The sequence below is a fragment of the Myodes glareolus genome, chromosome 2 (assembly GCF_982192425.1).
Source record: "Myodes glareolus chromosome 2, mMyoGla1.1, whole genome shotgun sequence".
Taxonomy (NCBI): domain Eukaryota; kingdom Metazoa; phylum Chordata; class Mammalia; order Rodentia; family Cricetidae; genus Myodes; species Myodes glareolus.
The window spans coordinates 98,365,617-98,379,156 of record NC_142027.1 but is presented as its reverse complement, the minus strand read 5'-3'; the positions used below and the strand labels follow the sequence as shown (position 1 = coordinate 98,379,156).

The window sequence follows — 13,540 nt, the reverse complement described above, 5'->3', positions numbered from 1 at the left end:
CTTTATTTAAACAGAAAAGAAGAGATGGTGTGCGAAGTCCTTCTGTATATGCGTTGCTTTTATTGGTTAATGAAGAAATTGTCTTGGCCTGTGATAGGGCGAGTAGAGCTTGGCAGGGAAAACTAAATTGAATGCTGGGAGAAAGAAGGTGGAGTTGTGAGATATCATGGAGCTACCTTTACCAGAGGGTAAAGACGCAAGCTGCCATTTGGAACCTTGTCGGTAGGCCACGAACCTCGTGGTAAAATATAAAATAATGAAAATGGGTTGATTCTAGATATAAGAGCTAGCTAGCAATACGCTTAAATTATTAGCCAAATTATTGTTTATATTTAAACAATATAGTTTCCGTGTGATTATTTCATGATCTGGGCAGCCGGGACCGAACAAGCAGCTTCCATCAATACATGTCTATACACATCTATTTCAAAATCTCTCATCAGCAGAGTATGACCATTTTTCCTTCTAACTTAATAGATTACTGTTTTTAAATATAAGCCTTAATTAGATGATTGTCAACTGGGAAATCATTCTGAGAAGTGGATATTAACATAACTGAATTCAGTGTCCACTTGATGAAGAAAACAAGATCTTAGAATTCTATAGGAGTAGACACATAAGCTCCAGTGTTTCTCTATAATGCCAAGTCTACAGCAGAAAAGATGTTGTCAGGAGCCAGGCATGGTTGTATACCCCCTTAGCCCCAGTATTCAGGAGGCAGAGGCTGGCAGATTTCCAAGTTCAAAGACAGTCTGGTCTACATACATATTTGATGTGGTCAAATGGAACCCAGAAAAGAGATACAATTTCCGTAGCAACTTCCAGACTAATGTCACATATATTATCCACCAGCATCATTTATTCAGTTCCCATACTGTAGGATCTTAATGAAGTAGTCTGTCACTATCTATCATACTTTCTTCTATTTCTACTAATCTTGAAAAATATCCCCTTGGCTAGAGAGCTGACGAATACTCACTTATATCTTCTCCTGGCTTAATTATCTAGTGTTTATCTCCTATCTATTTGGGTATATGTTGTATTTATTGAGGCTCTACATTAACTTCATAAACTGTTCAATGGTTCCTATAGGACATGCGAAGAGAATCCATTCCCTTTTGAAAAGTGATGAGTCCCTGTGATACACAAAGTTCTTCAATACAGTGTAGTCTCTTCAATGCTGATTTAGCCAAAGCTTACAATGTGTCAGCTGCTGATACTGTAAATGTTCTCAGCTGTAACATATTTATCCACTGGCCAGTCTGACATCTGTGTCTGGCTTCTCAGAGAATCTACACCTGTAATAATTTTCTCTGAAGTCCTTATGATGGAATGTCTAGTCACTATTCCCACTATTGTTCTACTAATTCCAAGAGGACAATTCTTCCCACACACATGGGGCTAGCTTGTTTAAACACCTCCGACCCTTTGGCTTCTACCACAGTCATACCCACAGTCATGCCAAGAACATTTCCAAGACAGATTACTCAAATACCCTTGATTTTGATTCCAAGCGCCCAAGTCCAGTCTGCAATACCATCTCATTCTCAACTCTTAACAGTCCAGATTGCAGGCCAAAACACATTCCCTCTACCAGTTTACCCTGCCTTTACCTGTTTTCATTGGTTTCCAACAAGTCAGCCTAGTTCAATCCAGGTCTATTCTGTCTTTCTTGAGCACTTCCAACAGGCTTTAACCTAACGCCACCAACAAAACTGCCAAAACCACAACGGTTTCCCTGTTGTTAATCCCAAATCAATCCTCACTTTATCTCAGTAAACACTTTGCTTAATTGTTACACATATACTCTCTCTTTCTCTTTCTCTCTCTCTCTCTCTCTCTCTCTCTCTCTCTCTCTCTCTCACACACACACACACACACACACCACTTTTTTTAAATAGGTCAAATCATGCTTATTTGCAGATTATTCTATATATGAGATTTTAAATTCTTTACCAGTAAATTCTTAGATCTGATTACTTTCAGCAAAATGGCAGGGTATACAAAACTAAACATCTCACATCAGGAGTCTTCTTATATAACAACAGTAAACATGGTAAGAAATCTGAAAAACAATCCCACTCCCAGCGCCACAAACACACAAACAAAACCCTAAGTATAAACCTAAGGCTAGAAAGAACCTCTACAATAAAACTTTAAATCTCTGAAGAAAGATGTCTGCGAAGATACCAGAGAATGGACAGACTTCTCGTGTTTGTGGAGTAGAACATTACCAAGAGCAGCCTACAGATTCAGTGTTGCCAGCATCAAAATTCCAGTGTCATTCTTTTTGTTTGTTACTTGCTTGATTAGTTTTTTGAGACAGGGTTTTCCTGTGTAGCCCTGGCTGTCTTGGAACTCACTCTGTAGGCATGAGAGAACATGTATGAGGTCCTAGGTCGTCAACCACTGCAGCAGATCACAGGCAGAACCCATTTTGAAGTTCATTGGTTTCCAATTTTCTCACAGAGGATCAATTAAGAAATTGAGTTTGGTTTGTTTGTTTGCAGAAGTTGTTATATCGTTTGTTTGTTTCTGAGACAGGGTCCTAGAACTCACTCTGTAGTTCAAGCTGGTCTCAAAGTCAGAGAGATCGCCTGCCTCTTCCTCCTGAGTGCTGGGATTAAAGCCGAGCGCCACCACACCCAGTTTAATTCTGTCCGTTTTTTTTTTTTCTCACTTCATTAGCCTGTCGAGTATATTATTTTCACCTTTTGTTTTTCAAAGACCCAGTGCCTTCTTACTCATTTATCTCTGCTTTTCACTAACACCCCTTCTTGGGCACTTCTGCCCAGATCTGCTAAGAACCAGTGAACAAAAGTATCAATTCTGACACTTGAAGGCAGACAACCAACTTACCTGGTAAATGTCACCCAGAGGTGGTGGCACAGGAGAGTGCTCACATTATAGCTCAGCCTGAGTCTCAGGTTACGGACCCATGAAAATACCACTTGACATCCTCCCTAATCTTAAACACTCGTTTAGGTAATTGTGTCAAGCTCCAGTGTGGCCCAACTAGATTCCCTGAAAGATGCTATGAAGTGGTAAGGGCAGATCACACATTGTTGTTGTTATCAAACTATAATACAAGGTTACTGCTTTAGCTCTCACTGATGTGCTGTCACTAATGTTCAACCTTTGGCTGTTAAGAGATGAATTTAGCCAGCATGTTAATAGTACACGCCAGCACCCAGGAGGCAGAGACCAAAAGATCTCTCTGAGTCTGAGGCCCAGCAGTCTACACAGTAAGTTCTAGGACAGCCAGGGCTATATAGGGAGGCCCTGTCTCAAAAGAAAATGAAACAAATTAAAACCAAAAAAAAATCATTTCTCCTTTCAGATGCTAATGAGATGGCTTAATAGTTAGGAGACTATACAGCTCTTCTGAGGACCAAGTTCAACTCCCAGAACCATACTGGGCAGCTCACAACTGCCTGTAAGTCCAGATCCAGGGAATCTAATGCCTTCTTCTAACTTCCAAGTGTACCTGCACTCACATGTGCATACCACACATGGACACTTTTTTATTTTTATTTATTTTGTTTGTTTGGTTGGTTTGGTTTTTCTGAGACAGGGTCTCACTGTGTAGCCTTCGCTAGCCTGGAATTCATTATGTACATCAAGCTGGCCTTGAACTCATAGAGATCTGCCTGCCTCTGCCTCCTGAGTACTAAGATTAAAGGCATGTACCGCCATGCCTGATTTGAAAACATAATTTAAAATAAAGTAATATCTTTTAGAGAGGGAGCAGGGCAGGCTAGAGAGATGGGTCAGCAGTTAAGAACTCTGGCTGCAACTCTAAAGGACCCAAGTTTAATTCCCAGTACCCACACTGTGGCTAACAATCATCTCTACCTCTAGTTCCAGATGATCCAACATTCCTCTTCTGGTTTCCCGAGGCACTGCACACATTTAGTGCACAGGTAAACATGCCACAAAACATCCATACACACAATATAAAAATAAATATAATTTTATTCATAGTTAAAGTTACAAGAATTTGCTGTGCATATATTGCTAGTAAAGACTCAATGCTGTTTGTTCTGGTTTGGTGTTTCTTCTCCAAGCCCTCAAACCCATCCATCCACACTGAACTGATGTCCTCTTTCATAAGCCTGTGCTCTTCTGGTCTCAGTAGAGAACACTGTGGACTGTGCAGCACTAGTCAGGATCTAGACAGCCCGCCTACAGTTTTTGCAAACTGGTTTCCCATTCTTTGCTCTACTTCCCAATGACATAGGCCCCTGCAGCTTTAACATAAACCGCTGAAACAAACTCTTTCCCAGAGCTGTCAAATACACCTCGCTCGCGTTTCACAGCTCACTTGTGCTGCTCCCTGTTGCACCTGCGAAGACCAGCTATGGTTTTAAAAACTAAATATAAAATAAAAGGTCTCCATCTTGATACTCACAACCAACCTAGCCTTGCCTTTTGTGCTGCCCACAGTCCCTGCTGGGCTGGACCACAGCCTTATTCAAAGAAGTCTAAATTGTACACATGTGGATCATGCTATTTAGTACCTAATGTGCACAGGCTTCATACTGTTACCAATCTGCTGACTGGAGACCAATCTTCCTCCTCTTCAACATAAATCTGCAAAAATGTGACTCTTACCAAACTAAGCCTATTTAAACCATTTCATAAACATATCCAAAGTCAAGTTACAAAAGTATCCAATAGGACCAGTAAGATGGCTCACTGGGTAAAGCTATTTGCTATCAAGTCTGACAACCTAACCTTTAATCTCCAGAACTCACATGGTAGAACAAGAGAACCAACTCAGGAAATTTGTCCTCTCACCTCTACATGTTTACAGTGGTATATGAGCTCACACACACAAATTAATGTATGTATGCATGCATGTATGTATGTATGTATTATGTATGTAAAAAGAAAGGAACTTTCCAATGGGCACCTACAGGTTTGTTTCTCAAGAAGAAATAAAATGTGCTTATGGACTTAGTAATCCAAGACTGAAGGTACTCCTGCAGAATAAACAAAGAAAGCTGAGAGCTTTATGTTATGCACATCACTTACATCCTATGAGAATGTGTATTGATAATTAAATGTAGATATAGGCAGGAGGTAGAGCCAGTGACTGCATAAACCTTAAGGGACAAGTGGTGATAGAGAAATCCCAGATAGTACATTAAGGACCAAACAGTAGCAAAGGGACAGAAAGGTACTAATGATTATTTAAGGCAACTACTAGGGACTAACTCACCCAAACAAGTAGCCCACTTACCACCTGAATGACTCCGAAGGATGGAGACACACCGCCATTGCTCCACATTAGCAAGCTTACCACTGGAACCAAACACAGTGCTGGGCCCAATGTACCTGTGTGAAAGAGGTATGAGACATGTGCTCATGGAGTATTCCAGGTGCTGTTCAGGGATGTTCCCTGTAGCACAGCTTTTCATAGCAAACATAAAAATCAAAATCAGATAGTAGCTAACGGCACCAGGCTGTTAAACAGAAGGTATGGTAACATAACCAATCGTGCACTTGTAAAATGCTGCTCAGCCACTGCAAATCTTGAACAGGAAATTTTTCAAAACTAAGCAAAAGAAGCAGACTACAGGACATCATCTACAATATGATACCATTACACAGAGTAAAAAAATACATGTAACATACATTCTACACATGGAATAGAGAAAAGGAATATATACCAGAATAAAATGAAATCTTAACTATGGCTTTCTTTAGGAGGAAGGACTATGAGAGATTTCTATCTTTTACATTTCAAAATTGTATACTAAATGTTATTTATGTTGGTTATTTAAGATAGGGTATCACAAATAAATAAGAAAATAAATAAATAAATACCCGGGCGTGGCGATGCATACCAGCAATCTCAGCACTAAGGATGTAGAAAAAGTAGTATAAAAAATTTAAGGTCATCCAAGGACCTGGGCTACATGAAACCCTGTCTTTAAAAAAATAATAACTATAATAATCTCAGCACTCGGGAGGCAGAGGCAGGCAGAGCTCTGAGTTCAAGGGCAGCCTAGTCTACATAGTAAGTTCCAGGACAGCCAGGGCAGAGAAAGTCTGTCTCAAATAGGAAAAAAAGGAAGGAAGGAAGGAAGGAAGGAAGGAAGGAAGGAAGGAAGGAAGGAAGGAAGGAAGGAAGGAAGGAAGGAAGGAAGAAACTGCATTTTCATTTGAAGACAAGGTCTGACTCACTATATTACCCAGAATAATCTCAAACTCCTGAGTTAAAGCCTATCCCTCCTGAGTAGCTGGGTCCACAGGTAGGAGAAACTATGCCTGACTCAAAAAAAGAATAATATCTTTAAGTCACTTTATAATGTTTTAATGCCCTGACTTAACAAGTAAGGAAGAAAAATCACAAGCATCACAGATACTGACTCCTTTCAGCTGAAGTATGAAATAGGGCACCCTCAGAGCCTCTGTGAATGTCCTTTGCCCTTATAAAGCTACGCTTACCCAGAGAGCTCATGAGGCAGTCAGGTGGGCACAAGAAGACAGGATGACTCTGCTCTCAAAGCCATGGTCATGACTCTGGCTGAAAAATGATGCCAGGTCTGGGGCACAGCCTGAGTGGCCAAGGTCACATGGAAAGTTTATTGTCGGACACAGTACCAGGACTCACTCTGCTCGGGGAAAAAAGAAAAAATTTCCTCAGATTACCCTTGATTCATTTTGAGTGCAGAGCAGGAGGTACCAGAAGGCAAGGTTACCACAAAATGAAGCAAAGAAAGTGGGCTCTGGATTTCCAGCCTCGATTCCATCAGATTTTGGCCATGTTTGTATGTGACAGTTCTATGTGAAATTTTATTTGAATAACTAAACAAAGGAAGCCACAATGTCAACAGCTTTGTAAAGATTAACCTTTCCTTCTCAGCTAAATCTTGTGTTCCTACAAGAAGATAGCTGACCAGGCCAGCAGGCAGAAGCTTCCCGATTCACTCATCAGGCTTCATCTGCTTCTGACCTATGGAAATTCCTTGCTACTTATAATGTCGTGACTTCTATGCCAGGATGGAAAAGGTGACTTTGATAAAGACCAGCAAAAAAGCTTCTAAAAATTAAATGTGAAAAAGGAAAATGATGCTTACGTAGCCCGCTTCCACACCATAATCAGTTTGTCATCTCCCCCAGAAGCTAAATACATCCCACTGTTTGACCACCGCACACAGTTCACACATGCTGGGAAGAAAAAAAAAATAAGGTGATGAAAATCCAATAGGCATGTCCAATTGTATTACACAGAGTCTGTAAGAAGTTTATAAAACTACCTAATCTATTTATGGCATCTACTATATAAGAGTCTCAGAGAAACAATTCATTTAACATTAACCTTGTGTTATAACAAAAAATCAGAACAGTCTAGAGGGGAAATATGCATAATCTGAGAATTGTGCTGAATGAAACAGACAGCTGGAGGCTTATTTCTATGAGCAGCAATAAACTTCACTATGTCCAAAGGGTTATCTATGGATGAGATGAGTTTCATTTCTCAAAATGAAACATGTACTAGGAAGGCTAAGAGGCCTTTTCCAGAACTTTCCAAGAAGTTGGTGAGTAGAACATATAACTGAAAAACCTCAATTATCCAGAGCCAGACCTTTTAAATTTGGATTTTCCAAATTTGTCAGTACCAGAGACTGACTGACAACTCTGTGTGTAATTAAACTGAGTCCAGCAGAAGTCCCCCCAGTCTTCTGCTAGGTTAGAGCCTCCAGGAGCACACACAGCTCAATCTTCAGGAGATATGGAATATGATGTGGACCCTAACAAAGTTGAAGCCTATGCATGGCCTGTGAGCAATTTATGCTCTAGACCCAGTGACTCTGAGAGGCTTGCAGGGAGGGTAAGAACACACAAAGCAGAGGAAGGGACTAAGAACCAAACATTAGTAACTGTCAATGGGACTAAGGTGTTGCATACAACAGGGAAGGAAAACATGAAATTGTCCAGTCTAAAGGGTCCTGGCAGAAAGACTCTTTCTGAGACATCTGGTGAGTTGTCTCTTGTGTCCCTTCCCCAGAACGACTCTACTGTGTCCAGGTCGCTGGTCCCAAAGCCCCATGGAATCAGGCAGTAACGACTCATGAGCAGGAAATCACCAGAGGTACCTGCAGACTGTCCAAAGATGGTTCTGTGGGCGGGCCGAGTCTTCTGCTGAATAACTCACCCAGGTGTGCAGCCAACATCTGTGCCTTCAGACAGCAGGCCGAGGGGAGTTACCGCCGCACGGGGCCTTATCTCTCTAATTACAAACACATGTGCTACCCTTGGGCACTCTGCCAACACGCAAAGCCTGCAAAGGGCCACTCTGTAATACCTAAGTGATTGTCCATCTGGCAAAGCATCTTGGGAATACTTTCATCCTTCTCGTCATCCTCCTGGAGGACTGGAGACATATTCCAGATCACAACCTTCCCAGAATCCTGCCCTGGAATGAAGGAGCAAAAACAAGTTCAATATGCAAGGAGTGGAAATTTGATATTGATTACATTAACTATAGAAAATGTTCATTTAGTTTCTATAAATCATACTTGACTAGATCTAAGCAGACTTATCTTGAATTATTAAAATAAATGATACAAAAGCTGAGGGGAAAAAACAAGGACCTACAGGGACCCAAAAGAGAAGGGATTCAATAGTAGCTGAGGCCAGCCTGAAATGAATACTGACTGAACTACAAATTAGCAGGGGAAAGAGCCCCTGTCTGGCCTCTGAGGTTCTCATTCCTAACCAGAATGCAGAGTCCTCATCTGCAAAATAAAGAGGAAGAAAAGTCCCTACCCATGCCCCTTTCAGGTCTGTGTATGAGCACTGAGGAAAAGGAGAAAAGCGCAGTCCCTACCAGGGTCTCCCTCCCCTTCAAGGTGCTGCCTGTATCCAGTGGCTGTTTCCAGAATTGACTGGATGCTTTGAGACCCAAATTTGAAATATGCCCTGAACATAGGAAAAAGGGCTCATTACCTTCTTATCTGCCCTTTGTAGTCACCTATAGATGGAGATCAACCAAAAGAAGGAATTCAGGAGGGTCATTAAGTTGATGCCAGCTGTGCTGAAAAATCTATCTATACATTTTACTAATTATTTGTTTTCCATCTCCATAACACAACTCACAAAAAAAAAAAAATGTCTGGAATGGATGTTCCGAAGTGATTATGAAATGCTTGAAACCTCCTCTCAGTCAATGATGTAAAAATATTGCCTAAATATTTCTCCTAGACCTGAGAAAAAAGCCGCCTCAACCATAACTTCCTTGCACCTATCTCTGGGCAAAATGGACACTATGAACTCACCCTGTAGCGCCATGTAGAGGCGCAGGGTCAGGAATCCTAAGTCAATGCTACTTCTTACCACTATAAATAAAAGCTTTGTTTTCTGGCACAAAAATTGTATTTGTTGTCTCTCCAAACGGAGCCATCTTACCTCAATATTACAATAGATGCTGAATAAAGCACGCTGCTAATACTATGAATGATATTTTTAAATGCTCTAGGTAGTCTTTCTTTCTTTTTCAGTAACACAGTCAAATCCCTTTGTCCAGAAAAGGCACAGTTAGCTACCCACTCCTCTTTTCAACTGAACAGAACATCAATAGAATCCCTGCCTCTGTAGCTCATCTGTATCTAGGGGGCCACTTGCCAATTTATATTGAATAACCCTGGGTGTAGGAACGCAAATTTATTCCAGTTTTAACTTAATAAAAATAATAATAATTAGAATGATAAGTGAGCTTCACAATATTTATAAGATCATCTTACAGGCTGGGCAGTGGTGGCACACGCCTTTAATCCCAGCACTCGGGAGGCAGAGGCAGACGGATCTCTGTGAATTCGATGCCAGCCTGGGCTACAAGAGCTAGCTCCAGGACAGGCTCCAAAGCTACAGAGAAACCCTGTCTCGAAAAATCAAAAAACAAAACAAACAAACAAACAAAAATCATCTTATAGACCCAAAAAAGTAGTACTTCACTTTGTAGTATAGGCTAGCCTAGAATTCATATCTTCCTGTTTTCCCAGTGCTGAGATCACAGACCTGTGCCACTATATCGTGCTCAAAAAAAAGTTTGTGACTTAACCTGTTCAAATTGTGCATTTTAAACTAAGTCACAACAAGTTGTCCCTTTACAGTTAACCACGGATCACCAGAAGAGCATGATAACACAGAAGTGATGTTCACACTACAAACATACCTTGTCCTCCAGTTGCAAACTTGGTCCCATCAGGGTGAATATCAACTGAAAATATCGGCTTGCCTGGAAACAAAGAGAAGCACATCTAGCTTGGTTTTTGTTCACTGGAAAACAACAACGAATTCTCAATTTTTTAAATATTGATTTCTCAAATGATATTTCTAACTTTTACACCTAGGACAAGACTACAGGCTACAGATAAAACTACCTACGAGTTAAAGAGATCTAACAGCTTCAGTTAGTCAAAACTGCTAAGGACTCACTAAGCAACATTAGACAGCTGAAACCAACAGAGACTAAGCACGTCATCACCGAGGGACCTAAATATATAATAGCTATGAACTGTTTGCAGTAAGAGCTCAAGTCACAAGTTCCTAAGACCTGAGGACATCTCCCTGTAATGTGGGTCTCTACTTGGCAACAGCTTGGAAAGAAGGGCACTCTCCATCCCTTCTGACTGCCGGCCGAAAGGCTCATTACAGCCTAGGGCCCTCCCTTCCCTTTTGGTTCCTCTAAGTCTATACTACACACGTGGTGCATAGCAACTCCCTGAGATAGAGCACTCAATCTTGGAAGGAAGCTCTTAAGACTCAGAATGTTCTGAAGGGAGATTAAACATTCTATATTGCACTGAAATTTCTTAAAACTTAAGAAAGTAAATAGCAAAAACTTTAGGAAATTCTTAACAGACACAATGTCTTCCTTCCTCCCCAACTTTTTATAAGCAGTAAGGCCTACTAAGACTTTCAGACTAGCTGAACTGCCTAGAGGAGGCTCAGACCAACTGAGGAAGCTGGAAGAGAGACTCTCCCCCATGTCGAGCTGCCTGCAGGCTGTGTGGTGCACTTCAGGTTTCCAGCTTTCAAGAGCTGTCACCCATGCAGGGGTGGGCTTTTGAAGATGTAGCTGTCTTTGAGTCTTCCATGATCTTGTACACAACCCCTCATCCATATTTCTATAAGTAACTCAAAAAAAACTCACTGGTTCACCAAGTTGGACTTTGAAGGTATCCTTACTTTGGATGGTCATGTGGGGTAAGTAGACATTTGCTCACATCCCACCAGAAGTAGTGTCATACAACACAGAGAGCCCACCTTCTCAGCATTTCCATCTAGACCTCTGTTAAAAGTGTATACTCTGTTAAATTGGATGCTCAGTTCCTGAGGGTAAAGAGTTAAAGCAACTCAACTCTGAACTCTCTGAACTCAAGCCTGGCTGAGGAAGTTTATGGCTTGCAGGGTGGACCAAGTCAGGCAAAGAAATCAAAACCAGGTAGTCTGTGAAAGGTAATATAAGGACCTTGTGCTTTGTGGGTATTTGTCCATCCCTCTGGTCTGCTTCCAAGGTCAAAAGTACAAAAGCTGCATGAGACATAGTAGTTGCTACTGAGTTCACACTACATATTCAGCCTGTGAATAGCAGGTTAGAAGTGTGACAGTCAACTAAGCACCAGTAATTGCTGTTATAGACAAGGGATGAAAGTCATCAGTTCTATATGACTCCGCAAGTAAGGTGGGAGTCCATGGTGTTCACCTGAGGAAGAGCCGTAAACCCTATCAGGGATCCCATGCCAGTGCGGAAAATACAATGGTGGTACCCAAAGGCAGTAACCATTATGGGTCCTTAATCATGCCCTTTGGCATCATCTTCCAGAGTCTTATCTATGCCATCAAATCAAGCATGAACTCCCACAACACAGTGAAATACATTTTTATTTTTACTGGTCACTAGGTGGTAGTGAAAGAAACAGCTGTGCAAGACCACTACAGAACAGGTGTACCAAATATGAACAGAAACCTTTGGAAAGTTTAGAAATCACACAACATGCGCCATGGTCTCAAATGTTGAATTCAAATTAACAACAGCTAACACAATAGACCCTCATCATCATACTGAGAGCCCTCGCCTGGCCCCCAAGTCCCTTCAGTGATCTCCAGGCTAATTGAGAGTCAGAACTCTACCCAAATTGGCCAAGTCTAGACAAGCAACTGCATGGTGCCTTTCTGGAGCACACATGAATGCACATGCACACACACACACACACACACACAATGTTTTAAAATTATCTTGGAAACTGGGCACACAGCAGCCTTGGCCCTTGTTTTCTGGCATGGGTTATCCTTTTACTCCTGGACTTCATGAGATAAACCCCAACAGCTCACACTCTCAATAACTCTGAAGGAACAGACCTGGCAGTGGGTGCACTGAGAGGTGGGAGGTGAGAGGACTTGCAAGTCAGTCTTCCCCCAGATTCCAGACACGGCAGATCTTAATTAGTTTTGTCTTATTCTTCAAGAAATGAACCCATGGACAGGCAAGATGGCTCAGGTAAAAGTGTTTCCCACCAAGCCTGATAACCTGAATTCAATCCCTAGAACTCACATAGTGGAGAACTAACATGGGAAAGCTGTCCTCTGACCTTCACACACACACTGTGTTACATGAGAGCACACAGATATAAACATACATACAATCATACATAATATATACACAAATACACACACATTTTAAAAAAATAAGAAAAATAAAAGGATGCAAAAACTACACAGTAGCATAAAGGAATGCACATCCTGAAAGCAAGGTGAGGAAGAGCAGAAGGGCTCCACCTTGGTGCCTTGTCAATGCACCCCACCCAGGGCCACACTGGCACACCCATGCTCTTCTTTGGCATCACACTTACCCAAAGGCTAAAGGACAGGAAGGAAGGGACTCCGAGTCAGTGGCTTTCTTGCCTACCCAATCTTCTTAAGAAGAGACCCTCAAGGCTTAAGAAACCAGAAAGACATCTGGAGCCGTGGCCTAACCTCAAGTCATGCAGGTACTTTTTTCCAGGGCTGTGGCACTCGGCACTAAGCCAAGGCAGTAAGTCCTGCCAAATGTCAAGGTACAGTAGCAAGTCAGCACCAAGAAGTCCTGTGGCATTCAGGACAGACGACTTCTCCAAGTATGATAAGGATAGCAACTACTGGGGGCTTCCTGGGCATGAAGAGCTAGGACCATGCTGGACACACCTGGTGAATGCTGTCTCTCCAAAGTTAGATCAATCCTCACTAGCAGAACATGCTTTGGCACATCTGATCTGCCCCTAAAATTCTAGAGGGGACTCAGTCCAGGCATTTCCTAAATTTTATACCACTTCCTGGGATAAATACTCTAACACTATTATTTTACACTACAAATGAATACAGCATCCAGCTCTAAAGCCTGAGACTTCGAATACTGTGATATAGTAGCTAGCTAAGCAACATAATCTACCACTGTTGTGCCAGGAAGGAAGCAAAGAAGGGTGCGAGAGTGGGCCAGAGCATGAAAGTGTCCTCATGACACAATGTGAGCTTTAGACGTGCTGTGCTG

At 41.7% G+C, this 13,540-nt stretch overlaps 1 protein-coding gene across 2 annotated transcripts in view; it reads right to left on the bottom strand.

Annotated features, from left to right (window-relative positions):
- The window catches only part of Hira (histone cell cycle regulator), a 92,699-nt gene that overhangs the window by 62,908 nt on the left and 16,251 nt on the right, over positions 1 to 13,540 (bottom strand). The window contains exons 2-5 of one of the 2 annotated variants that reach the window (XM_048452270.3): positions 10,187 to 10,249; positions 8,318 to 8,428; positions 7,089 to 7,179; positions 5,246 to 5,340 (exon numbers count right to left, since the gene is read on the bottom strand). In XM_048452270.3, coding sequence (XP_048308227.3) covers positions 5,246 to 5,340; positions 7,089 to 7,179; positions 8,318 to 8,428; positions 10,187 to 10,249 — 360 coding nt within the window. Of the gene's footprint in view, positions 1 to 5,245; positions 5,341 to 7,088; positions 7,180 to 8,108; positions 8,288 to 8,317; positions 8,429 to 10,186; positions 10,250 to 13,540 lie in introns of those variants that run through there. The other variant, XM_048452271.3, reaches the window with a different exon arrangement.